Raw genomic sequence first — 27,130 nt, 5'->3', positions numbered from 1 at the left:
TCCAAATGGTGATCCACACCTTAAAAAGGACAGAGAGATAGGACAACTTGGACTTGTAGAGAAGCACCTCTCAACTGGCAAGGATAGGAGTAGTGTATATTCAGATGGGGAATTCACTTTATGCAGGCAATGATGCATGAGCCAAATCCCATCTTCAGAAGAGAAAAGCAGTGCCAACTCAGATTTTCCTAATCCAAATCTTTCAGGAGGAAAGGGACAAGGCATAAAGATAAGCAATCTATGGTCAATGTATGGTCTTAAGATTAATTTTCCTCAAGCCAGTTTAAGAGCTTACAGTTACATGCACTTCATGAGTGAGATACTGAATAGATGCTCATATCACACTATTAAACTATTAAAGTCATCCTTGCTCAGAGCAGTGATTTAGCGTGGAATGTAGGAAATCACTGTAGCACAAGGATGAACCCCATTTCAATCTGTCAACCTGCCTGAGTGATTTTCTGTGGCTGGCTCTTTATTTTTAATTTATTCAATGAAGTGATAAGAATATCTTTTATATCACAGTTCATACTTTCACAGAGTGCCTTTGCTCATTGTTGCCAAGGCAATGAGTTATATCTGCATGAGAAAAAATGATGTGCTAATATTGTGCAAAAGAGAACAGACCAAATGAATAAATATGTGTAAAACTGATGCACACAAATACAAATAGGCACATGATATTAGATTGTTCACAAGACATGATCAGTCAGGAGCCACTCAGGTTAGGTGCATTAAGAGTTAGGTGATACAGCATTCACTATCCAAAAAGCGGATCTTCAGGTTCAACTGAGTAAGACTCAAAATTTGAAAAGGCAGAAGGATGAGAGTTTGAGGCACAGAACCCTACCAGGAGCCTCTCTAGCGTCAAAAATTTTGACTCATTCCTGGGGACCACCACAAAAAGCACTCAGTGGTGTATGAGAGATCAGATTGCCAAAAACAACGGTAAGAAACACGAGAAAGATTCCCCCTCCAAGGTTTAAGATCAAGCAGCTATTGCTGCAAGGGAGACTTGGATGATAATTCACGTGACAGGCTGCAGACCTCTTTCACCTGTTTTCTATTTTAGCCTAACACACTTGAATGCTCCCCAAAAGAAAGGCCCTGGGCCCTGTCCCATCAGAAAGCCTGCTCTTTTCTTTCTGTACACAGCCCTGCATTATCCTCACACCACTAGGTGAAGAGATGCCTCCAAGAGGTCAATTTACTCTGGCAGGGGGTGGGGAGTCATGAATCTTTATTCTTCTGTGTTCAAGCTCAAAGAGAAACTAAGAAGCTGTTGTGTGGACCAGCTCAGCCATGCACTCTACTGGAGAGTAAATAAGACCAGGCCTTTAATCTGCACTGAAAGGAGATGGCAGGCAGGGACCACAACAGGCAGTGTGCTCAAAGAACAATGCAGTTTGACCAATGTGCACTTGCAGAGTTGACCACACATTGTGTGCTTCTGACCTTCCTCAGCAGCCATACCCAATCCTGCAGAACACGGATGCTACTGCTGCCCTGAAACCTGCGTCTCCTGCTTGCAGCTTTTACTGCCAGCACACGCAGGGCTCCTTCTGTAACTGTGCCAGTTTAGATACGCTTTATCCAGACGACTAAGGGCTTCAGCAGAGATTGTTGAACCCAAATTTGAGCCATTGCGAGCCTGAAATATCTTTGCATCTAGCGAAAGAATCTAGGAAATACTGCAATACAAAAGGTTCTGTTTCTCTTACTAAATTTTAATTTTTCACAAAAACCAGGTCTGTAAGACTCATGAAAACTATACTTCTCTCTAAGCTTCAATGAAATTGACTATTCCAAGCAAATAAATAAAGTTCTTTGACCTCTTAGAGTCATGTAAGAGGAAACCCCCAAGAATACATAGTTCTGTGTTTTCTCTAGTAGAAAAAAGTAGAAAGATGGCACATCCCATCCACCCCAAAAGTATGTCAAGACCTCTCAATTTACAAACATCCCAAGACAATGAATCACTGGACATACATGTAAAGACACCAAACTGTTTGTTAGGAAACCTGATCTTGACTGCTGACTTCCAAGATGTTGTGGGAACAACTGACACACAGAATTATAGCACTGCAATCACAAAACAGCACAAATTAGTCCAGCCACTGGGGACACGATAAGCTGGATGTTTGTTTGGACTGCAAGCACTCAAATGGACTTTTGATGCCAGAGACTCTATGGGTCACTGACACAAATACTTCCAAGAAAGTTTGAGAGGTATAGATCTTACAATTATTTAGTAACTTCCTGGAGATGCCTATGGCAATTATCATCTGCTTTCATTCTTCTTCAAACTTTAACATAAACACAGTTATGCTTTCTAAGTACACACTGGGGTACAGAACTTGGAGTGATTTTAACCCAGCGAGTACAACTACGGAGGAAAAAAGCTAGACAAAATACTTATTATGATACAAAGCAAAAGAAGGAAAGCAGGTGATGTGATCAATTAAATCACAAATAGTTTCCTTCATACATATGTTTTCTGCTCACACTTTTCAAGAGGAAGATACTGTTTTCAAGTATGAGTATGATGCACTCAGGTGTAGCGAGCTTGCATTTCAGTTCTCCCAGAATCAGGAGCAGGAAATCTTAGTTACATTAGATAATCCAAGCAACATAAAGAAAACAGGGATCAGTCATAAGTGGCTGGAACTACAAATCTGCCATTTAAGTGTATCAAATGCAAAACATGTAATACTAAATCCAGTAAATTATTGCTTCTCACAGTATTTCCAAGTCCAGAAAAGTCCAGGTACCAGAACAGAAACCAAAGGACAAAGGCATGGTACTCTCACAGATTTAATACTGCAGGGAGAAGAAAATGACAGAGATTGAAGGGAATGAGGTGGCAGCAGTGATGCTGTAAGTCAACTAAAAGAATCCCTGAATTCACATTAGGTGTAGCAGTATAAAGATGTTGCATTAAAATACTTCTGCAGGCTTAGAGGTCAAATCCCATACATACAGCACTCCAATGCTCTCCTGCATTTTTCAGACCACAAACCTCCAAACAAAATTCTTGCTGGATTACCTATGAAATATTAATGAAATATTACTCCATAAACCTTGAACCCAAGGTTCTATCCTATTGAGACCATGATAACCATTTGTCCACAAAAACATGATTTCCTAGAAATCTTTTACTGGTACAAAACCTTAGTGGATTATACTTCACTACTCTCAAACCAAACAGGAAAATCTGGTTGAACAGTAATGTTCTCTGTGCCCAAGAAAGTACTTTCCCTAAACATAAGAAGACTTAAAGAAAATGCCTTAAACTTGAATTCACTCAGAAGGAAAAAAAGACAATCTTCCATTTCTTCAAAAATGATGTTGTTTGCTAATCAACTCACATATGCAACTTCTCAAAGTAATAGATGCTGTGCAAGTAGCCTTGTACAACACGGGAAAAAGGGTCTAATACCATGGAAAACAAACACGTGGAGTTACAATTTGCATGAGCCAAAACAAAGGCATTTTTCTTGTGAAAGATACTAATCTACCTGTTTCTGTCAAAAACTAGGCCTTTAAAATGTAAGATGTGAGTATATTTTATCCCAGGGATTCTCATTTTTGCCCTTGGGCAAAGTCAAACATCCTGACAATCTCCAAAAATTGAAGCTAGAAAAAGCTTTTTCACTGATTAGAAGACCAAATTTATAACGAAATTAACATAAAGAAAACTTTACATACACATATTGCTTGTTTTGATAAAAAATTAGTTAAGAGAAACAGCTTACATTCAGGCAGCCTGTACCCATTTACTAAATTTTCCACTGATAAAGCCTTAGGTTGTGAGACAAGAAGACTCTTATAGAGGGGACTGTGCTAGCATCCAGCACTGTGTTACCAGTAAGGGAAGGAATTACCAGTGTCATATCTGAGCTGCAGTACTCACAGACACCTCTGCCACTGGAAATGCTCCCATTACACATTATTCCTTCCTTTCCAGCAAAAAAAGTTATTAAGGACTTGAAATTCCCCTAGTTCAAAACACACATTACATGATGAAAGTTTTCCTACTTTAGCTGCCCATTAAAGGCAGTAATGGGTAAACCCAGCACAGATAACAAGACTGCCAGTACCTGAGCAGAAACAGCACAGTTTTTTGGCCTGGCTGATTTTGACAGCTGCACTAATATATTAGAACACAAATTACTGCCTCTAATGGAGAAATGCAAAGCTTTCTTCTTTTCGGTGTCAGAGATGTCAGGAGTAGTGCCCTTCATGTGAACCCTGGGGCGCTGGATGTAGGTCCTGCCTCCACACAACATTATCTTTCCCCTTCAGGGGTTGTTGTTCTAATAAACCCTGTCATTAGCATTCGAAGACTTGGAGAGGTTACTAAGGAAAACAATTTCAAAGCTGCTGGCTTGTATCTGGCATTCTCAGATTACAGAGGTACAGGCACACCTTCAGGCAGTCAGCCTTTACTCCCACCCAAGGAAGTTAAAATCCTGCTGCATTCCAGAGACAGAAGCATGCAGGCAATCAGCAAGTCCTTTGAGTCAAGGGAGAAGTGAGGTGGCCCCACAAGACTCACTTAATCTGCTTTTTAAATCTAGTTTATCACTATGTAGTCTTCCTGCCTCTCCCGCCAGTTTTTTTTACCTCTTCCAGGATCCACAACCATTCACCTTCTTACATACTTTTCATGAACTTACTCATTAAATATTTCAAATGTTTTACATAAAGCACAGGTAAATCTACATTCCCTGTGAAGCCCATATCTCCAATTCCAAAGGTACTGTGGAAGCTTCAAATTTTCCCTGGTGGATTCTAAACTCCCACCAAATTACAAAAATGATATCTCATTTCCCTAAGCACTTTCATATTCTCAGGGCAAGTTTTTGTTTGGTTTTATGGGTATAAACACCGATACATGCTGGACAGAGACATCCTGGGTTTAGTATCATAGACTACTTTTTTTTTTAGACCCACTGCTGATAGGTCCTTTCTCCCATCTTTTCTTACACAGAGACAGTAACTCTTGCTCCTTTTGTATAATTTCAAATCTAAAGATTCCAGAGGGAACAGAAGTCAAGAAGTAAAACCAAATAGCTCTACATGGAAATAGTACCACCTAATACACCACTCAGATTCAGCACAATTTCACTTTACCCTGGAAGTTTTTGGGTTTTTTTTTCCTTTTTATGGCATACGGATTGATGGAAAAGGATATAGAAATGCCTATGAATCCAATGCATGTGGCTGTGACATCTAAGGCTGGCACAAAATTTACATCTCACATCACAAGGATTGCCTCAAAACCCAGAGAAGAAGCTAAAGGAAACCATTTGGTGTACTACAGCAGACTGGGGTAACCATTGTCAGTAACACATTCTGTCTGGGGAAAAAAAAAAAAACAGACAGTCCCTGGAGGTTTGACTCCATACAGTCTGCCTAATGATAAATAAACATATTTTTCTTTTCCTTTAGAATTACAAGAAATGGTAGCTGAAAAAGTTCTCACCAACATCCTTCTTTTCTTTGTGTTAATGGTGGCTTACCAACATCCACTATACTTTAAAGCCTCAGAATGATGTTTTTTTCAGCAGCATCAAGGCAAAATAGCTTTAAGAGAAAAAGGAATTTTCCTGTGTTCTCAAGATTAAGATGACCAGCTTCTAATGTTGTCAAATCAGCCAGCCTCTCTCACTGAAGTCTGTAATTTCTTCCACAGGGATATAAGGAATCTTAGATCCCTCTGTACTTCTTATTCATGAACTGACACTTTGGAGTTTCTCAACTGTTCAAAGAGGCAGGAGAGACTGGAGGGAATTTAAACTTGGCTTCTAGAAACCTGGCTTCACTAGAGGTCTTGTCAGTCAAAATAAAGTCAAGATCTCAAGCCACTAAGTATGCTTTCTCCTACATAATAAAAATTTCAGCACTTTATTTTTTCTCTCTTATTCTTCAGCCCCTTGAACAGAAACTGTCAGTAAGCTAAAGGAATTAAATAGAATAAAATGACCATGCTGAAGAAAAACCCATCTAGGGCTGAATCTAGTTAGAAACATCAAGGAGAACATGGAATGCCTCTACTGGCACGTCAGCAGTAAAATGTAGACTAGATTAATATAATCTAAGCACTGAAGGGGGCAGAAGACCTGGTGACAAGGAATGCAGAGAAGACTAAGTACTAAATGTCTTTGTTACTTTATTTAGTGGTCAAACCAACCTTCAGGAATATCATGTTCCTATGACTAGGGGGAAAGTGAAGGGCAAAGAAGGCTCACTATGGGTGGAAAAGAATCGGGTTAAGGAACATTCAAACAGACCAGCCATGTTCAAATCCCTATAGGACACATGCAGATAAACTGTGTGAGCTTCCTTAATGTCACTAGAGGCCACTCAATTACCTTTAAAAGGTCATGCCAAGTGGGGAAGGTCCCTGAAAGAAAGCAAGTTTAAATCTTATCTTCGAGAAAGGCAGAAAGAAAGATCTGCGGAATTATAAACTGCTCAGCCACACCTCTGTTCCTGGGGGAGGTATTGGGGCAGATCAGCCTGCAAACTATTTCCAAATGTGTCAGGGATAAGCAAATGGCTGGGAGTGGTCAGTATGGATTTATGGTAAGGGGAAACTTGATTCATAAAGTTCAGGAAATCAAGTTCTGCACCTGGTCAGGAATAGCTCCAGGCACCACGACAGTGAGCACCTACTGGCCAAAGACTAGTTAGGCAGAAATAGGTGTGGTGTCTTGGTGGTCATCAGGTAGGCATCAAGCCAGCAATGAGTCCCTGTGGCAAAGGCAGCCAACGGTCTCCTGGGCTGTGTGAGGAGAAGTGCTGCCAGCAGATTGAGGGGGGTGATCCTTCTCTGCTCCTGAGCCCTGGTAACACATATCTGGGTCCATCCAGTGTCTAGCTGTGAACTTCCCAGTTCAAAAGAGATGAGGACATACAGGAAATACTGCTGCAAAGGGCCACAAAGATTATAAAATCATTAGAATGTGTCATACCAGGAGAGGCTGGTATGGACAAGAGAAGGCTTGGGGGCCAAAACTTACGCATAAATACCTGATAGACAGAAGTTGTGATGTCCCATGAAACGACAAGAAGCAATGGACAAAAATTGATATGCAGGAAGCCCCACTTAAACATAAGAAAAAATATCTTTCATAATTAAACAATAGCAGAGACTACCCAGAAAGATTATGGAGTCTTCATCCTTGCCCATACTCCAGGTTCTAGGAAAACTGCTCTCCCTATATGATCCTGCTTCAAGCAGAGGGATGTATCAGAGCTGTCTGTCTGTATCAACTATTCCTTGACTCTGGGAAGGTTTAGCCAATAAAACCTGTACAAGTGTAAAACTCTCCACAGGACAATGCAGTTCTCACTATGTCAGTGTTCCCTTCCTAGACAAACCAGAAACCTATGGCATTACCGGGCTGGCTGGCTATGGAATCACACGTGCCATTGGCTCAGCATCAGATCCTGAATGTGCCACTCAATAATTCACAGAAATTAAAAATGCATACAGAAGGAAGACTGCTGGTGGGAGACTATAGCTGGCTTTGCTTCACAAGTCCCAACACTGGCCACAGGCAGCAGGCCTGGCTTGTAACCTCGGTGCTGCCATACATAATGGCCTGTCCGCAATTAAGATAAATCTTTACTGAACGTAGTGGAATGCTGCTGGCATTGCCAACTCTCCATTCCCATGCTTTCCTCAAATTCCCTCAAAGAGACTTATTTTGGCTTGAAAATTTCCTTGTTTGCACTCTGGCCAGAAGCAAAGTGTTTTGGATCTTTTCAGCAAAGTCTGTTATTTTTTAGTTCTCCACTTTGGTGCAAATTACTTCCAAACAAAAATAGTTCCAGAAATGAGCTCTGACTGTGAAGTATTTTTGACTGAACATTGCCTGACTGATTTTAAAAATGGCATAAAATGTGCTAAATCTAACAATCAAATTGATTATGGCTGAAATTACCACATGTAATTCCATGTAAGAAGTCAATATCTCTGGCCATGCAGCTATATCACAACCTGAAAAGAGAGGAGACTTCTTTTGCACAATGTATTACACATCTTTAAAGCCCATCAATCCAGTGAGAATATTAAAAAAAATAAAAAATAAATCAATATTTTCTGATTTTCCTCCATTTAAAATTAAAATACCAAGAGTAGTTTAAATAACAAGAAAAGATATATGTAATCCCACAGTTGCTCACAAACCATAATCTTATTTCCATATAATTTTTGATTAAAGTTGTTCTTTCAATAGTATTTCCTTAATGGAAAAACTGAAGTTTCCTTACAAAAAGCCTAGCTGTTTTAAAAATAAATACAATTAAAAATAAATATTTTTTTTTCTTTAAAAAAATAGGATGAAAATAATCTGGAAAGAAAACAATTGAAAGTCTTCTATCTCCTTCTAACTGCGAGACCCTTAAATATCCTACTTTGTCCTGCGTTTATAAGCTACTGTTAGAAAATGCTTTCTTCACTGGTGGTCAGAAGAGGGCAAACCACCACACAGTCATAATTTATTTCCATTCCTATAGCCTTTTTTTCCCCTTCTCTTTTCCTACTACTCATTCTAACCTGCCTTGTACGAGCACTTTCTTGGAACCTTTTCACAGTAATTAACAGCAGTACAATTCCAAGCAATGCTTAAAACTGATGACAAGATATTTATTCCTCTTCACTGCTTGCTGGCATAAAAATAACTCTTCCACATAATTATCTATCACATAGAGCAATCTGCATAAGCAAAAGGCTGAATTAGCTTGCTGGAAAACAATGAAACAGTGCAATATGCACTGAGGAAACCCCAGAAATTTGTAGAAATTGATCTGTTTTCTGCAATAGATCCTGTGATGCTACTTCTCATTTAGACACTTAATAAGAAACAAATGAAACAAACAAAACAAACAAACAAAATCGCACCAAAAAACCTCATGCAGTCAAACAAGGGCATAATCAAGAATTGTGCTGCTAAATGTGGGAGGCTGGCACTATCCTCTGAACAGAACTATTTGGAAGAGCAGATGAGAACAGAGGACAGACTGATATCAAAGCCAGAGAATAATTAGAGACAATTTAAAAATCAGTCCAAAGTCCCCAGAGAAGACAGGGAAGCTGTCTGGGTTCAAAAGCATGGTGGAAAAGCATGAGAAGAGCATGTTGCTTGGAGATCAAGTCATGAACACATAAGCCAAAGATCAAGGGTATTCATCTAGGCACAAGGCTCTCAGAAGCGCTGCAGTACAGAAATGCTGGCAATCAGCAGACAGAAAAGGAGAAACTGGGAAAATAAAAAGAAAAGCAGGATTCCAGGAAGCCTGGGAAGATTCCAGGAAGCCTGCAAAAGGATTTGAGTACTTCATGAAAGCTGAGAGCAAGAAAGCTGAGAAATTAAAAAGGACAGGCATCTATCCTGGTCCTGCAGTGCTTCTGGACTCTGGGGCACTGCTGTGCAAGCTGAAGACAATTAAGACAGTCTGGGGCAGAAGGGCAGGAACAGAAATAAATTGATGGGAGGGGAAACAAATGACACAAAACATCTAAACTATCCCAGCTGCTGGGATTCAGAGTGTGTGCAAGGAAGAGAAGAAGCTCTCTCCTCTCAAAGGATCTTGCTCTTGGGACATGTCAGAGCAACACATATGACTGCATACAAGGGCTGCTCATCACTCATGCTGTGATACAGTAACCAAATATCTGCAACTGGCCTCCTGACAGAAGAGTAGTTACTTGCAACAAATGCAACTTGGACTTGGGACTGGCACATGCTTTCATCAGAAAGATCTGTGCAGCAGGTTCAAACGTGATCAGAACTTCAGCAGTGGAGTGCAGCAATGCCCTGGTCTTAGTCTACAGAAAGACATGTCCAGAATCTACACAACTGCTTCACTGTTGTTTGTGACAGCCAGTTGCACAGAGCAGAGATACTGCAGGAAGACTGCAGGTTACAATCTTCACACACATCTGAACAAACATGGTCAGGCACCTTTCCTGACATCCCAGCTCTCACACATTGGGCCCTTGTTATGCTAAGTTTGTAACCACAACTCCCTGCTGTAAGTAAAGAAATTCTCACAGACTCTAAATGCAAATATTTTTAGTGTTTAAGTAAATATTTTCCCTGCCTTGTCTAGATCTTTCATCCTCACTAAAACAGTATGCACTGAGACTGGAAAACCACACATGGATACTGACACCAGTCTCAGTTTTCCCCCTTTCCCAAGGCCATATGGCTCATGGCAGAGTGGACATGATACTTCTCTGAGAATTAGCACCTGTCTTTTCTAATACTGATCCTAACTTCTTCCTTTCCCTGGAGATAGAACAAAGAATGGGAGTCATGGCAAAACAATTGTGTTCATACTCTCCATCCAGCTCTAGCCAGAAGTGTAGATGCTAACTTTATTGAGTTGGATATGCTGCTGCATGTGCCTGTAGAGTCCTGCTGACTGCTAAGAGGCAGAAAATGGAAAAGGTTTTCTCTAACTAGGCCCACTGCACTGCACTCCAAAATAGTTGTAGAAACAACTTTCTTGTGGAAGCACAGTGAAAGACGTAAGGAGCTGCAGAAGGTAGAGAAAGGCAAAATTTTGCCTTGCTTCTTCCCTTGCATTTATTGAGTCCCTTAGATTCACACAATTTGGTATAGTCTTCTTTTGAAGATGTCCTTGAAAGGTTAATTCAAGCACTGGTGCAGGCTCAGACATGCTGCCTTTCATCTCAGCTCCCTATTCCTCCTATCCTCTTGCACTGGTGGCCCAGAAAATAAACGTGTGTAGATCTATGACCTGTTCCCCTTCTGTGTGCACTGCAGTTGACTCAGTATCTTTGCCTCTCTCCATCCAGCAAATATGTCTGTAATTCACAGATATTGCACTAAGCACTGTGAGTTCTTTGCACACTCAAGAAAAACAATCTCCTACACTGTAAAAGTTTTCCTATTAGGGTATGACTACCGGGGACAAGCTGAACTCCATGTCTACCACAGTAAAAATACTGACCCCTCTTTAAACGGAGGCAAACACTTGCAAAATGCTTCTAAAGGACACAGGAAGGATGAGGTCAGGTTGAATGGCACCACAGTCACATACCAGCTCCAAATGCAAAGAAGAAACTCTTGTCTGGGTGCTGTTCCAGCAGGTCCTTCACCCTCCTGCCCATTCGCTCATTTCGTTTGTAGATGAGCTCCTGCCGGAAGTAGCTGTCTATCTCTTGGGCAGTGATACGTTCATGAGCTGGAAGTGAAGCATTAATGAAATTTGGGACCTAAGGTAGAAAAAAAAAGTCTTCATGAAACTGGGAATTTATTTCACAGGCAGCCACCACACAGGCATTTTTGCTCCACACAGAGTGTAGCAACTGCCTCATCCCTCAAGGCAAAGCCAGTAGGACAAACCCAAAGCAAGCTAAAAAAATATTTAGCAAACTTCTACTGCTGCATAGTACTTAATTTCTCTCAATATATCCTTTCATAAACTAGCCAGATGATTTTTTTTTTAAATTCAAAGTCAACAAATACTATCATTCTGCCACATTCAAGATCCTGAATCTTGATTACTTAGTTGAAGCAAGCATTTGCCCCTAACTGCCTTTAGCTACATACCTCTTTCTTAAATTGCCATAGGTATGACATAATTGTAATGATAATTATGCTCTTCTAAGAGAATTTGACTGGTATCAGATCCCTCAGGCTGCCAAATAATAACTGTGCAATTTGAAGAAGTTAAAAAAAAATCCCACATTTTAAAAGGGACAGATTTTGTCAGGAAAGAACACATTACTACCTCCAGTTGCCCTGTCCTGACAGTACCTTTTAAAATGCTGGCTTCCTCCCCTGGGGCCCCCAAGGACAGCTGTGGCTGCACACTACCCTGACCTCTTGCCAGTGTAGAGAAAATGTGGGTCTGCAATTGTTGCAGCAATCCCGGCTTCCTGACAAGTAGCTTTAGGCATTCAGTTATATGGTTAACTAAAGGGCCTGAAAGTGGCAATTTCTGGAGAGCAGAGGCACTAACAAGCCAAGTGCTTTCCCCAGCAAGGCTGCAACAAAGAGACTTTGGAGCCACTCAGAGACTATGACAGAATCTTTCCACAGGGTAGTTATCCTGCAGGTAATCATCTACTGGGCAAGCATGGAATCACATACAACTTACTGAGAAGTTCTGCTTAAAACATAAACTGACAGTGTTGCAAACTAACAGAATTCAGCTCTGCTTCCAAGGAGAGTGCCCCGAGGTGCAGCCTCTCACATTAAGTCAGGGACAGCTGTTCTCTTGGCAACATGCATGTGTCAGAAAGATCAGCTCTCTCCAAGGACCTAGGGGCAATGTCTGCAGTGTGCAACACATCCACAGGATAGCAATGGAGCATCTGCACCCTCTTAAAATGCTGGTCTCCTCTGAGAAATTCTTTGAAACCTATGCACGGGATGCACAGTGTAGAAGGTAGGCAGCATGAATGACCAGGATGCCTGTGCCTGCAGGAGGGTGGGTGTGCAGGACAGGAAGGCAGCAGCACACGCACAAAGCCCGGCTCCAGGGAAGCAAGGGTTGACTCTGCAGCTCCGCACGCGGCACCGTTTCGTCAAAAGGTCATAGCAAAAGGGTTATTTAGCACAGAAAGCTCAGGTATCAACACCTGCCTTTTCAGCTCTCTAAGGACAGAGCCTGTGTTTTCACTGATGTGCACAAATTGCCAGGCAACACCTCACAGACAACAACAGAGAGGCCTGACGTCTCAGCCTGAGGTTAGTTAATCTAACAGCCCAAACAGGCCAAATTGGTCCCTGCTGGGCATTTTCTCATGGTTTAAAGATCAGTGTTGCATTCCATTGTGCTGCTTAGGAAACCATCTCCATAAACCCAAGACTGTGAGGTCTCAGAAGGTCTCTTTTCCTTCACATTCAGTCTAAATCTATCTTTCCTTTGTTTCACTCCATTTCTCTTCTTTGGGCCTTGTCCACAGCGCACAATCACACTGATAGGAGACCTTAAAAAGCTTGTAACTCGTCCAGCCTTATACAAGAATCCAAGTCATGAGTGCATTTCTCTGCTCCTATTTCCACAAGAGAGCCTGCTGTTGCTCTCTGCTGGAGTTACCTTTGCTCATGCCTAAGCTAGCCTAATGCCACAGGATCCTTAAGAAAGTAAATTATTAGCTCATAGAGCTTTGATGCTAAAGTGAACACGGCACTCATCCAAAAGGGAAAGCCAGGTGCACCTTCGCTGCTTGTGTGCAAGAGGGGGGCTGAGGTGGTGCAGACTCCTGGAGCAGAAGGCTGAGGAAAGCAGATGTGCCAGGAAGCCAGCACCATGCCCTGGCCTCACCCACAAAGGGCCTGCCCGAGGAGAGATGAGCACACGTGTTACGGGGTTAGCGCTACAGGGAGAGAGATGTGTGTAGGACAAGGGCTGCAGCAGCAAGACTCACTTGAGAGGTGTCATGGTTGAAGATGATGGAGCTGAGGTCCCCACAGTTGTAATGCTTGATAAGGTCTTCTGTCGTATAGGGGATCTGGAAACTGCCTGCTCGGAGGCTCTCCTGCTGCAAGAGAGTCTGATTCAAAGCAAAGACCACCTGAGGGGGGGGAGAAGGGAGGAAAAGACAGAGGTCCTGGTAAGTTCTCTTTTCACCCCATGAGAAGGTCACAGACACACAGCCACCTGTGGAAGGCCCAGAAGCTGCTCCTGCTCTGAGCCTGCCAGTCTAGACATCACCAACCCATGCCTCCTATGGCTCCACAGGTACTCACACCTTGGATCCTGGCTGCTCAGAGGGAATGGACTCACCACATTTAACTCAATGAGGGTTTGCCTGTGACTCGATTAAGAGAGATGACACCAAGGGGCAGGCTGAAAAAGGGGCAATCTTGCTCCCTTAGATGACAGTCTGCTGATCACCACAGAGCCCCAGGGCCTGTGGGCCCTATCCCCACAGCTCCTCAGCCACCTACCTAAGCTAAGCATAGCTTCTCCTTGTTTGCCCTTCCTTCCTCATTGGCAAGAACAGCCACAGGCTGTTGCTTCCTGCTTTGTGTCTCCTCTCAGAACACCGCATCTATTTCAGGCAGGAATGGCAGGATCCGGCCAGGGAAGAGTGCTGGCTGCTGGGGGACACGGGAAGCTGCTCTCCCTGCAGCTGCTCAGCACCCAGCCTCTCCCACTGACTGCCTCCACAGGCACTGCTGCCAGCATTCCTTCCTCCTCAGCCTTCCCCTGGGAATGCAAACTTCACATCCCCTTTGCCTCAAGCAAAATGATCTGCCACAGCTCCTGCCCACAGGAGTTGCCCTTGAAGAGAGAAGATCACCCTCCAGAGGTGGCTGCCTAGACACTTCCAGCACAGCAGGGCTCTCCCAAGGGGGTGGCCTTAGGGCCTGACCCAGACACTGGCTAGGGATCCAAGTGCCTCCCCCCCCCCACCACTTTGGGCAATGCACAGCCTGTGAGGATGGCAGCCACTTAAAAGGGACAAGAGAGCACTTTGGACCAACAGGTGTCTCTGAAGCCAAGCAGATGCAGAATCTCTGTACCTCTAGTTAGACAGCGGCCCCAAGCCCCAGAAAGGCAGGAAGCCAAGGAAAGACTTGGGACAGAAACTCCACAGGCTGAACACAGGATGCCTGTGGGCACCTTTGGTGAGACATGGAGTTGTACAGTGCAAGGAGCTCTCCTGTGCAGGGAGCAGTCTTCTGTCAGGACCTGGCAAGTAAAACATAACCATCTCTTCTAAGCACATCTCTCTATGCTTATGCTGCCACTGGTTTTCACACCAAAAGTGGACAACTGTAACAAGCCTTCCAACGACCTACTGGTTTATTATTTTTAAAGCAAGCAAGCTCAGATACTGCTTTGAATTTTTTCAGAAATTACTCATGAGAGTGTTATTTTCTCTGGTTGCTCTCTATGTAATTAATTCCTCCTGGACATTTGCCTCAAACACCATCAAAGGCACACTAGAACTGAAAGTATTTGCCAACACTATGAAACTCACACATGGGTAAGCATACTCAATGTCCTGAGACTACATAAACCAAATTTTAGGACTACAGAGCAGATGTGGAAACAAACAGGTGCAACTTCCCTCCCAAAGCACAACCTTCTGCAGAAACGTGCGAATTCCACCAGACTTGAAATCATGCTGTGTCAACTACAGCTAGACTTACTTTTTTGGATCCAAATCACTGTGTATGTAACCCAGTATGAAAACACATAAGGTAGCATTAATTCTGGGAGGGTGAATAGCAACATTCACTCACATCTCATGTTTGTAAAAAGGGAGAGAATTCACTTTGTTGGTACAAACATGCAGGCAAGTTACATCAAACCAAGCTGTGGATGTCTTGTAAAGGACCTCTGTTAGATGCTAAAGTAAATTGAACAAAACCAAATTGAAACCTCTTTATGTCTGAACAAAGGTTTGCATGTAGGCTGGGGTTTATCATAGTCCAAAGTCATCATTTTCCATTTGTTTGGCTTCAGAGAACTCCTAATGGATGCTAATGACCAGACAACATTCACTTAGAGACAAGCCAATCCATGCTGAAAATACATTATTTCTACAGCCATGACTGCAAGGTCATACCAAGAAAATGTCAATATGTACAATCAGTCCAGTCAAAAGCCCTTCCATGGGAATGACCTATTTTTAAGCTATTTAGCACCATCTGCTTGATTATTTACCATTACAGCAGTATGTCCTCTTCCAGACTTTGAAACAATGTCCAGACAGCAGTCAGGAAATGTAACAGCCTCCTGAGCTGGTCAGGTAGCTCTGCCTCAATGCAGACTAAGCACATCAAAGAGGCTTTGCAATCTTTACTGTTTGATTTTCATCCAAACACAAACCAAGAGAGAGTAACTGGCTTCTGGGGAGAAAGCACCAGCCTGCTAGATGAGACGTGAGAAAAAAGCCAATCTTCCCCTCTCTGTTGTATCCCTGCAGCCTGTACTCCTGCTGTCACTTGCTCTGCATGTTACCTTCAGGTCCACACAGACCTCTTCCCTCCTCCTTTGCAATGTGCTTCTGGTGAAATAGATTCAGTCTTGCCTCCAAACAGACCAGGAATGGGATTGCAGCAGCCAGGCCAAGCCATACAAGCATCTTCCTTTCTACAAGGAGACAGTAAGCTGCAAAGAGCTACAAAAATCTGCCCCAAAAGCAGAGCATAAATTTCCACAATGACCTACAGTTATGCAGGGCCACTGCACACATTGCACAGGAATAGAGGCAATTCACCCACTCTTCCTCCGTATCTGCCCCAGTGAGGCAGCTTTGGCAGCACTATGTCCTTTGCTACAGCTTTCTGGTTGGAGGTCTAAGAGTTAATACTGAACTTGGAGAAATTTCAGGATAACAGCAGCTGAAAGGCTTGCCTGTCCAAACGGGAAAGCACAAAAGACCCTTTACAATGAGGTTGTTCATGTTTCGTCTCAAAGAACAAAGTGTCCCAGCTCATTGCTCAAGACTCCTACATCCTATCCTAACTGCAGCTGCCTGGGGACACAGCATCCAGCAGCCTACCCTGGACTCCATGACCATGTTGGTGGTTTGTGTAGCAGTGCATCAGCTGTTTTCCCTTGTCATGGAGGACTGCAGACTGCTCCCTGGCAGCTCAGACTTCCCCACAAGCAACATCTTTTCCCACTCAGACCTAGACCTGCATCCTATCACTCATGTACACAGTATATGAGGGAGAAGTCACACCTGAAGAGAGTGGGCCTCCACCTAGGTGCTGTAAGGGACAAAGGTGGTCTCTGCTCCTTTGAGGACAGCGGCAGCAGCTCAACTCCTTCTGCACCAGAAGGAAGAAAAGTCATGATGCAACAACGAGGTAGAAACCATAACAGCATCAATGTCCTTGACAATTAGCCTTCCCTAATGAGTTACAGTAATTCATGCATCAAGTTTTGCACAGTTGGAGGTCAGGAAATTCTACTGTGAAAAATACTCTCCACATCAGCTGGTGTGAACAGATTGTTGCATCTGCTGGAGGGATGGCACAACTACTGAACAACTACACAGGACTGCAACTTGCCATCAGCATGAATGTGCAGCCTTTCAAAGCAACATGATAGTTCTCAATTCCTCTACCACTTATGCCTTCTTGGGGGAAATTAAACTCCTCAGCAGAAAGAGAAGGGGATGTGGGGGTAAAGGGGCAAGAACTCTTTGCGATATCAGATGTTGGTTAAAGCTCTGCCCTGGTGAGAAGGTTATCTTCAGTAAATAGTAATGAATAAACATTGTCAGGGTCTCAAGAAAAGGGAAGATTCCTGAACCTACTGTTCTTAAAGAATTTAACTTACTGAGATGGGTTTTGCTCAGAAGCTGATAACTCATTATCTGTCATTACTTCGCAAAGAAAACATCAGACTAGGTGCAAAGTGATGCTTAAAGAAGACCACAGCCATCAAACTCTGCAAATTGGATCTCAGTCTGGTTTACCAGATGTGAAAAGCTGAAGAAAGTCAACAAAGCATGAAAAGCAGGGACCAGATCAGCAGCTGGTCTGAAATTGCTATATTTGCTGGCACAAATATTTCCTGCCCTCCAAAATGCCCATTCAATCCTGCAGTCCTTTCACTGCTGGTAACTCCAATCAGTTAGGAAAACAGCAAATACAGAAAATTTAAAAAGAAATTTTCAATTTTGTTTAGAAATCAAACCCAAGAATTTGGATGGATCTGAGTTCTTCCAGCAGGTGGTACAGAAAGCATTCATCTGTTTTACAGGTATCTCTTGCATTACACTCTTATACTATTTCCAAGATCTTTCTTGTGTTGGAATCTACAAAAATCATTCTACATTCATCCTCCTTGCAAAACTATTCTTTCTCATTTCACACACCCCCTCCAGCAACTCTATCCTACTCTGCTCCATTAAGTGTATTCATACTAGCATCAAAGCATCTTCTGAAAAGATGTATTCGGAGAACAAAAGTAACAAGTTTATTAGAAAGGGATTTTTTATCTCCCACCTCCCATTTTCACTGTGATCTCTGTTTCCCCCAACCCTCTCTCTTTTTGTATTGTGGAAAAAATCGATTAAGCTCTCTAGTATACATATTGCTGCAAACCTCATTCTCCTCCTAGAGATTTCTTCAGCTGTCAGGAGACACTTGCCCCCTTTGCTAGCATTGTTGGAGTGGCCTGCTAGGCTAAGGGGGTGGGGAAAAGGGAGTTAGAGCCTGGCAGATGCCTTTTTTGTCAAAGACAAAAGACCCCCTGCCATCCTCTCCACTTTTCAGTACTTTCATCCACATTGGATCAAAGTGCAGTTCTGCATATGAAAGGAACCTGGCATTATTCGCCTCAAATTAGCCTATCGCCATCCCGCTAGCCTCCAAGTCTTCCCAACAAAAGCTCTCACATCTGTTCCATCATTTGCCTCATCTTCGGGGCTTTTTTTTTTCTTTCTGCTCTCAGTTTTTGAGGGCCATTCAGCCCCTTGAATTATAGTCTGGGGAGCATCTTCCTTGCTCTGGGATCGCTCAGCCGGACAATTTGCTTTTAATTGTCTTAAGGAATCATGGGCTGCTTTTGGGTCCTTCCCAGAGACTAACTGCATCCATTACAGCTTCCATTCAACCTCTTCAGCCAATTCTTTCCCTTTTTCTCCTCCTTCTCAAAAGCATGCTTCTCTTCTTGCTCTTCACCTGGAGGAGACCATTGCTTCTCTGGGCCAATGAACACTATTGCCCCAAATCAAAGCGGGCCTTAAATCAAAAGCATCATGACTATCAAAGTCAATAATCCTCCTTTGTCATGGTAATGATCCAGGAGGCCATGTTGAGAAGAAAGCAGGATTTCTTGCTCCAGTGTGATGCAGCTCCTTAGAAGTCTGGTGAGCCTTCAACAGAAAGCTGGGACTGGCAACACCAGAGCCTGGAAGCCTGAACCCACCCCTACCATGAGGAGCTCCTGCACACATAGGCAGGAGAAATCTAGTTTTGGCATGGGCTGAAAATGGCAAAAGCAGTTTAACCCACCATCTGCAGCCTTCAGAGCAGACTAAGTCACTTTCAGAACTGTTGCTTTAAAATTGAAGAGAGAAAAATGAGGTAAATTCTCAAATTTGGACCACTTCTGTAAGAAAGATTGTATTGAAGCCATTAGCACAAGCAGGTTATATGAGGAATCCGCCCAGCAGACAAGAACAGTACAAGTTAATGAAACAAAGGAAATGGAAACCACTTTAGGTTACTTAGGAGTTACACATTACCCATGGGCTTTGTATAATTTATATTTGGGGGTTTTTTTCCCAAAAACAGCATTTCAAGTAGAGGGAGCACCTCTTCTGTAGCAGGATCACTCAAGTCACTTAGAAGACATCCGGTTTGCCTCAAGTCAGACAAAAAGGTGCTGACACAGATAATGGCAGTGAAGAATTTGATCTCTACCTCTGCTGTTGACAAACTCTCACTACTAAAACATCTTATGCGAAATTCTTACAGTGTGTCTTATCAGCACCAAAGAGAAGACACTGAAAGTTTTCAGCTGTTATCTGGAATTTAAACAGGAATACACAAACCAATCTTTTTTCAAATAGGAGCTATAAAAACAAGGCTTTAGAAGAAGTTAATGAAATTTTTATTCTCTTCTTATTGTAGAAGGATGGTTGCATCAAAGGAACACTACTTACAGAACTGCTGAAAGAAGTGCAACCCATTTACTTGTAAAAGACTGCACTAACACATAGCCTTTGAGTAATTTACAGATTTACAGTGTAAAATGCAAGTTTTATGCTTCCACTGACTGTGGCAGAAATAACCGCCCCACTATGTACTGAATGTGCAATAAGACCAGCAGTGGTATAGACAGTTTCCATTACTCAGGATAGCTTTTAATGCACATATGGACACCTCCAAGAACTTGATGTAATTTGCTCCCATCTTTTTATAGGGTTAATTATGTGGCTAGGAACCTTCACTCATCCTGAGAATTCTCCATCCAAGCCTATTGGGATTCCTCCCTGTCCTGCAGGAATCTCCCAAGCTTTCATGAAGTGCATTCTCATACAGAAAATCCTTGAACTGGTGATCCATATTTGCACATTACTAAAGAAGCATTAAACTTTTTTCTAATTCCGTCTTTGTTAAAGATTTTGTAAATGTTAGCAAAGTTTGTTTCTAAAACCTTCATCCATCAAATCTTCATTGCATACACTTATACTTCAAGAAACAGAAGGAAGGACAAGCCCTTTATTTATTTTCTACACTCCTGAAGCAAAGCTGAAGGCAAAAAAAATCTCCCCCTATTTTCAACCTCCTACACTTAGAATTCCTACCTGTCTCCTATTCAGCATTTTTTCAGTTGGCAATGTCAACTTCAAAATCATTGGGAAAAATGATCCAAACAAAAAGGAAATACTAACAATCCTGATTTCTCTTAGAATATACTCACTTTCCAGTTTACAGAGCCATCTAATCAGTACACTAGTAGCAACAGTTTATTTCTTTTGCCCAATACTTACTTCACAAGACACTTAACAGAACCATCTCAAGATTGTATTGCAAGAAACCAAGTTGGAAAGCTAAAAAACCCTGAAACTAGGGTTTCCTGGGCTGAGACTAGCTATACTTTTAAAATTCAACATTTGTAACTAATGTTTTAGTTGTCATTTTGTTTGTTTTAAATAACCTTCTGGTAAAATAATTGCTTTGATCCACTACCTCCTCCTTCCTTTCCACTTGACAGTCTTCAATGTAGTTGAAGTAAAACTATAATACTGAGGTTAATAAAACAGACTTCTTTTTTCGCACTTCTTAACATCCAAACAGGAAAATTCTGTTAGCAAGGAAACAATTTGGCTTTCCAACTATAGAAAGCTGCAAAAGCTTACCAATCATTTGCAGAAAGCATGTTAAAAAATGCAGAAATGATGACACTTTACTATGTTTGTGACTGTAAAGAGTAAGCTAGTAAAAATGTTGAAGACTACCTGTCTTTCACATCTTGAAGGACAACACTTAGAAGCTCTTTTTATCTTCCTGACCCACAACTACAGAAATTAAACAAACTTGCTTCTAATGACCTGGGATTTAGCTGCTGTGGTTTTTTTTTTTTTTCCACTCAGTTGTCACAGATGCTCTTTGGAGTGCTGTTAGATGAAAGAAAGATTCTTACAAGTCCTGACTAGCCTTCAGTATTTATTTTATTTATCCTCTCTATCACAGGCCATGTATAACTCAGGACTAAACTCAACAACAGTTTTGAAGATTGCTTCCAGAAGTAACATGCCTTAGAAATTTAGAATACCGAACGCATTCTCTCATCAGTGCTTGTATACTTTTTATTTTTTTTTTTTGGTGGAATGAAATAATTCAGAACACATATTTTTAATTAGCTGGAATGCTTCTTTCTGCAAAACTGATGTCATTACTTGCATGATTCCTGTAAGTGTGAACAAGTCAAAACTATGAGGTTACTAATGTAAACAACCTAATCTTGCAGTGCCATGAACAGATCCAGACAGTTACCATATGTCTGGTACCATGCAGCAGGATCTTTGGATTTTCTTGAAGTTCTGCCAGCTAGGAAAGAATAATCCGTATAAAACATTCAGCACTGATAAAACATTTTTCCACTCAATGGAACAATTAGGCCAGGACTTTGGCTGCTGTTTCAAACAGAACAATTTTGAACCAGTGTTTATGTTGTCGGCAACTAGAAGCATCTTTAAGAGAAGGTTCTGGCTTCCCAAATGAGCACAGCAGAACACCAGATGACCTTTCCACTGATACAGGGGTGAAAGGGAGAATTACCATTATATTTCTATGTTATTACATATCGTTAGACTTTGCAATGGAAAATTTCAAACAAGAACTGCTGGAATGGTCCCTAGCTGGTTTCAAGAAGATAGAAGGCTAGAAGTTCTCAATGCAAAAGCCTTCCAAGAGGAATAGCTGACAAAATTTTCAAAAAGTGAGACACAGGCCTAAATCTGTGTCTTTGCAGTACCTGTGAGCTCAGCCACACAGAAAAATAGCATGTCCCAAGGTAGGATGGGAATTTACAAGCCATCAGCTGTGCAGTAAGAACCTGCAGATGATACTCTTGGAATGAGTCACCTGGATCCACTGCCAGATGGCACCTCCACTCACCTCCCTGTCTGTTCACATTAGGACATGTGCAGTTGTCCCAATTCAGCCAATACACCAAGCTGCCTTTTTGAAAAAAATCTGAAATATTTTGATTTTCAGACCCAGGAAAATCCATCTGTTGCCAATGTAATCAAGAAACTGCTGAGTGCTTGGCACTTCTGAGCCAAAGGCTAGAAAGTATCTGGGCAATTTTGTTATGTTTTTCTCTTTGTTTTGCTCCTGAAAAGGATTGTTGCATGCCATAAAAAAAACCCTCAGGAATTTTAAGTGGCTCTCTAAATTCAACTGATTTGCAGGACATCTTTTATCAGGTAAACTGCTGCTGGCAAAATACATAAGATTTTAACCTATGGACTTCTGAGTTAGTTTCAATGCATCCAAAAACAGAAGAAAATGTTCTTACTTTCCTCTGCTAGTCCTGAGACTTGTCCACTGTACTACAGTCTTTATTATTCAAATTCCCCTGCTGCCTACATTTAAAAATAAAAGTGTTATATCATCAAAATATAACTGCAGCCCATCAAGATACGAAGGCAGAAGGATATTAACTCAAATTGGACAGCCGAAGCTTTATTAAATATATCCTCCATCACTACCACTCGGAATGGACAAAAAAAAATGGCATTGCAAAATAGCCATGAGAATATCTCTGAACTCAAACCTTTTAGACCAACTGAACAAAAATTTCTTCATCATCTGAACAAGGCAGACAACTGTTCCAACAGCTAACCCAGTCTTCTTTAGCACTTTTGAGTCCTGGATAGTCAAATAATTTTTTTAAAGGCCAGGGCAGGTACCTTCCCCACAGCAGTTCTAGCACATGGTCACACACACTTGCTGTCAGGGTAAGTGTTCTGGATAAACATTTGCTCAAAGATCCCTGAGAAAAGCCAAGCTATCTGCCAAGAGCTCAGAATTTTTGCAAAGTCACTGTGATTACGTAAGTCTGACTGTCAAGATGAAAATGGTCCAAGATAAGCAGGCAGGCTCTGTCTGGGGTGTGATGAAACGAACAGAAACAAGAACAAAGGATGTCAGGATTTATCTTACGGGCATGTTACACTTTGGCCTCTTAAGTGAATTACTGGTAGCTTTCCGGGGCTCAGCAGGCCAGTGCTTTCCAGAAATTATGTGAAAAAGCCACAGTGCAACTGGTATCCACATGGAAAAATGCAATATACTGACTTATGGTCTGTAACTTTCAACACCACAGCAAAAACTCTGGTGCAAAAGATTGTAAAGATAGAGAGATGTGAATCATCTTTCTCCAAATCCGATTTTGAAATTAAGCAATATTGTACAACAGCAGTTTCTTAGTAAGTAGCTGCTAAAACTGTGACAAAAACAAAACAACAAGAAGGTAATCAGGGAAAAATAATTCAAGTGGCTGAAAATATTTACCCTGCCCAAGCAAGGTAAATTCTGACAAGCTGTAGTTGAGATCTAATGAGAGACTGATGAGATCTTTCCCAGGCATTACCAAGTGACTCAATTCCATTTTTTTAAACAATAAACCCTCAAGAAGGCCTGTACAACATAGCCATGAGACCTGCACCACAAAAAGTCTACTCTTAAAACTTACATTTGAATGAGAACACAACATATACGAAGTCCTGGGCTCAATCTCACTACTGTTATCCACCCCAAAGATCTGCTGAAGCATGCCTCCCTCCTGTATCATTACACTGCCAGTAGTGTGCATCTTCTCAGTGTCAGGCAACACCTACTGGAGTTCCTTATGCTTCTGTCCCTTCAGTTAAAATCTGAGATGCAGGTCCACAAGCCTTGTGTCTGTGCAATGTTGTGACACTGGATTAAGGATAAAAGAGTTCAGAGATTACCTCACTTTGGATTGTGACACAGAACAAGTAACATAAAGCAGATATTCAGCCCTTGTAATATTCTACATATCTCACACCATATAGCTTTTACACGTTTTTTTAAATATTCACATGAAAGGATTAAAACACTCTTCCCAAACTCATATGGAAGGAAAATAAAGCTGAAATTGAAAAACTTGTATCAAAATCCACCCCACAGAAGAAAGAAAGTCTCAGGAACATAAACCCCTACAAATTCTTCATTTAATCAATTTAGGAAAAATGCCACCCTGTTGGTATTTTTGACCTATCAGTGAGCTTTGCAACTAAACAATTTCTGACACAAAGTTGTCTCCTAAGAATAGGGCATGTGGTGCCTGCCAGCCAGCGTCGTTCCCAGGCAGGGAATCTTTTACTGGAGTCATTAACAGTGAGGGGCCCATGGACTAGGTTGTGTCAGGGCTCACAGGGAGCCCGACCCAGCCCTTCTCCAGCACTGCACACACCAGATGCCACAGCACACACTGCACCCTAATGCCACGGTGCTCTTACACTGCATTCTGCCAGGAATCTGCTTCCAAAGTTGTGCTTGTTTGTCCTCCAAAGCAGCCCTAACTCCAAAAATGCCCTTCCTTTCCAACAGCTACCTCTTTCCCAGATGCATTTGCTTGCTTTTTAACTCGAGGCCACACTTGGGAGTTTTTTGCCTCCTTACACATGAGCAGGAGAGGTACTCACTGATGACAGAGAAATGTCAGTATTACTTCTTGCCTAACTTGTTCAGATGCAGCACAGCAGTATTTCATCAGAGAAGAAAAGCCCACAAGAGCCCTGCTAGTATAGGAATCTTCCTAGCCATTGCCCTAAGAACACTCATCCAAAATCACTCCTTAACCAAAACCAGACTTGTGTTTCTCCCAACCATGCCAGTTTTTCAGGCTCTGCACCATTCAAGAATTAATAAAACTAAGCAGAAACCTAACAGAACAACAGAGATTGTACTTATTGTTGTTCAATGCACTTGGTGCTGAAAAGTAAATTCACATCAAACCTCCTGTTAGGAAACCTTATATAGAATAACATCTGTTTGTGACAGATCAAACATGGAAAGAAATCACCAATCCCTCAGAACTGGATTTCAAGCTCTTATATAAATCCCAAAAAACCTCTGAAACATGGTCACACTTCCAGAATGTACTAAGAGGTTTGGAATTAATGTTAAAAGAAAACCTAAATTTTTGAAGAGATTTCAGAAGCCATTGGATACTTTGCAAATCAGCCCCACTATGATCTTTATGAACCCAAACTACAGTGAGTGCACATGTGACTTTCAAGCATAGAGGACATTAAAGTCTTTGGCCATGTGCATGCACACCAATTTCTAAAAATTCAGCCCTAACCAGCTACATACTTCTATGTGAACAGTGCTGAAAATTAGGTGTAGCACTTGCTAGTGTCTCATTTAATTGCTTCTACTCGCCTTCTTGCACTCAAAAATAGATTTCACACTGTATGAGCACATTGAGTTGGTTGTGATAGATTAGCTGAAGCCTTTCTTCTTATTGCACAAACCAAAGCTCTATATAAATTCTCTTCCTTTTCAATTCCAAGCCCCTTCTTTCAGGCTTAGTCTTCCCCTTCTCCTTGATTGTGACCTGCTGACATGCACTTTGACTGTGTGAGTCTCCAAATAAGCCACTGAGTAGATAACAGTGCCACTGGTGGGCTGGAGACCACCAGACACTGGCTGGAGTTCAGTCAGAGCTCACTCAGTTCAACGTTCTCAGTTTTCCACTGCTCCAAAGGTGCCAAAAACCGTAGGGTCCATTCCTGATGATCACATGCTCAGTGCTGTCACATTTGCTTTTTATAATGAGGCTCCCCCTCCCGGATGCAACAGCAAAAGGTGTCAATATTTCAGCATGAAATTCGAGATTCTCCTAACATGGCAGTATTGGTTCTCTGCCTGATGACGAGAAACACTGTGGAAGGAATTGCTTGCACAACCATCCATAAAGGGTGAGAATGAAATCACTGGGAAACAACTCACTTCCTTGGTATGTCTTCTGGTCAGCATCAAAATTTAGTACCAAACCCATAATCCCAATCCTCTGCAGCCTCTACTGTAATCCCCTGTGCAATTCCTTCCAGGACATCTATCAGACCAATGGACAGAACTGCTACCTGAGAACAGTCCTGCTTGTCTTGCTCACACCAGAACAGTGCAAGTTCACAGACAAAAAAATAGCAGCACTGCTGCTCAAAAGGCACAAAGCTGAGTCATGCAGCAGGCTCTCAGTTAGCATGTCCAACTGCATACACATTCCTGAACAGCTCTAATCAAGTAAAACAAAACTTGAAGGCTGTACACCCTGGCAAGTAACTACTTCATTCTCTATCCTTGGCTAGGGAAAGAAGCCGTTCTAGCAATGGAATCTGGCATTTCTCTGAAGTCCTCTTCTTGCAAGAAAGACAGTCAGATAAATGTCAATCCAAACCATAAATACGTTTCCAGCCTGTCTGCTAGAGATACAAAGCCTCTGCAGGGAATATATCACCCCTCTGCAGAGGCCCTTAGAAAATATTTTATTTTTCATCCAGGATGGAACATAAAGACAATTTTACTTATGCTTCAATTAATCCAGGACTATGTTTCCAGTTTACTCAACAATCACACAGCATTGCTGCAGAGACCCTCAAAATTTTGTCAGCATCTTTTATCTTTACTGGCTACATGAAACTCAAAAGCCACTGGGCCAGCCCTCGGTACATTGTGTCAAAGATGCATTTGGTGCCTCACAGTGTTGATTTAAATTTTGGTCAGACAGAGGAGTCATCCAGGGACACCAGGCGATCATACATTAAGTGACTGCACGTTTTGAAAACCATCCTCAAAAATCAAACCCAAGCAATCATGAAATAAAAGTAATTCATACTTTAGGCCTATTATAATTTTTTCTGTGCTGATGGAATTGTTGCAACAGCACTGCACAGAATGGTCTGCAATTTTCTACCAGCAGAAAGGCCTAATTCAATTTCAATTCAAAATAGCTGAAAAACTGTTTTTGATATAAGTGCTGACACGTTTGACCTTCATAACATTTAAAAATCATTTTAATTCAACTTTCTGCTGAACAATTTCCAGGGACATTACTTTTATCTTGTTAAAGAGTTTTACTACATTTGCCTAGTCCAGTTTCTTGAATCTCATTTTTC

At 41.8% G+C, this 27,130-nt stretch overlaps 1 protein-coding gene across 1 annotated transcript in view; it reads right to left on the bottom strand.

The window, feature by feature from the left end:
* TRABD2A (TraB domain containing 2A) overlaps window positions 1–27,130 on the bottom strand; it is a 76,815-nt gene that overhangs the window by 12,637 nt on the left and 37,048 nt on the right. Inside the window, exons 3-4 of the mRNA XM_079330838.1 lie at window positions 13,421–13,567; window positions 11,083–11,257 (exon numbers count right to left, since the gene is read on the bottom strand). Coding sequence (XP_079186964.1) covers window positions 11,083–11,257; window positions 13,421–13,567 — 322 coding nt within the window. The remainder of the gene's footprint in view (window positions 1–11,082; window positions 11,258–13,420; window positions 13,568–27,130) is intronic.

The sequence above is a fragment of the Erithacus rubecula genome, assembly GCF_903797595.1.
Source record: "Erithacus rubecula genome assembly, contig: SUPER_Z_unloc_1, whole genome shotgun sequence".
NCBI classification, from domain to species: domain Eukaryota; kingdom Metazoa; phylum Chordata; class Aves; order Passeriformes; family Muscicapidae; genus Erithacus; species Erithacus rubecula.
This window is presented reverse-complemented; position numbering and strand designations above follow the sequence as displayed.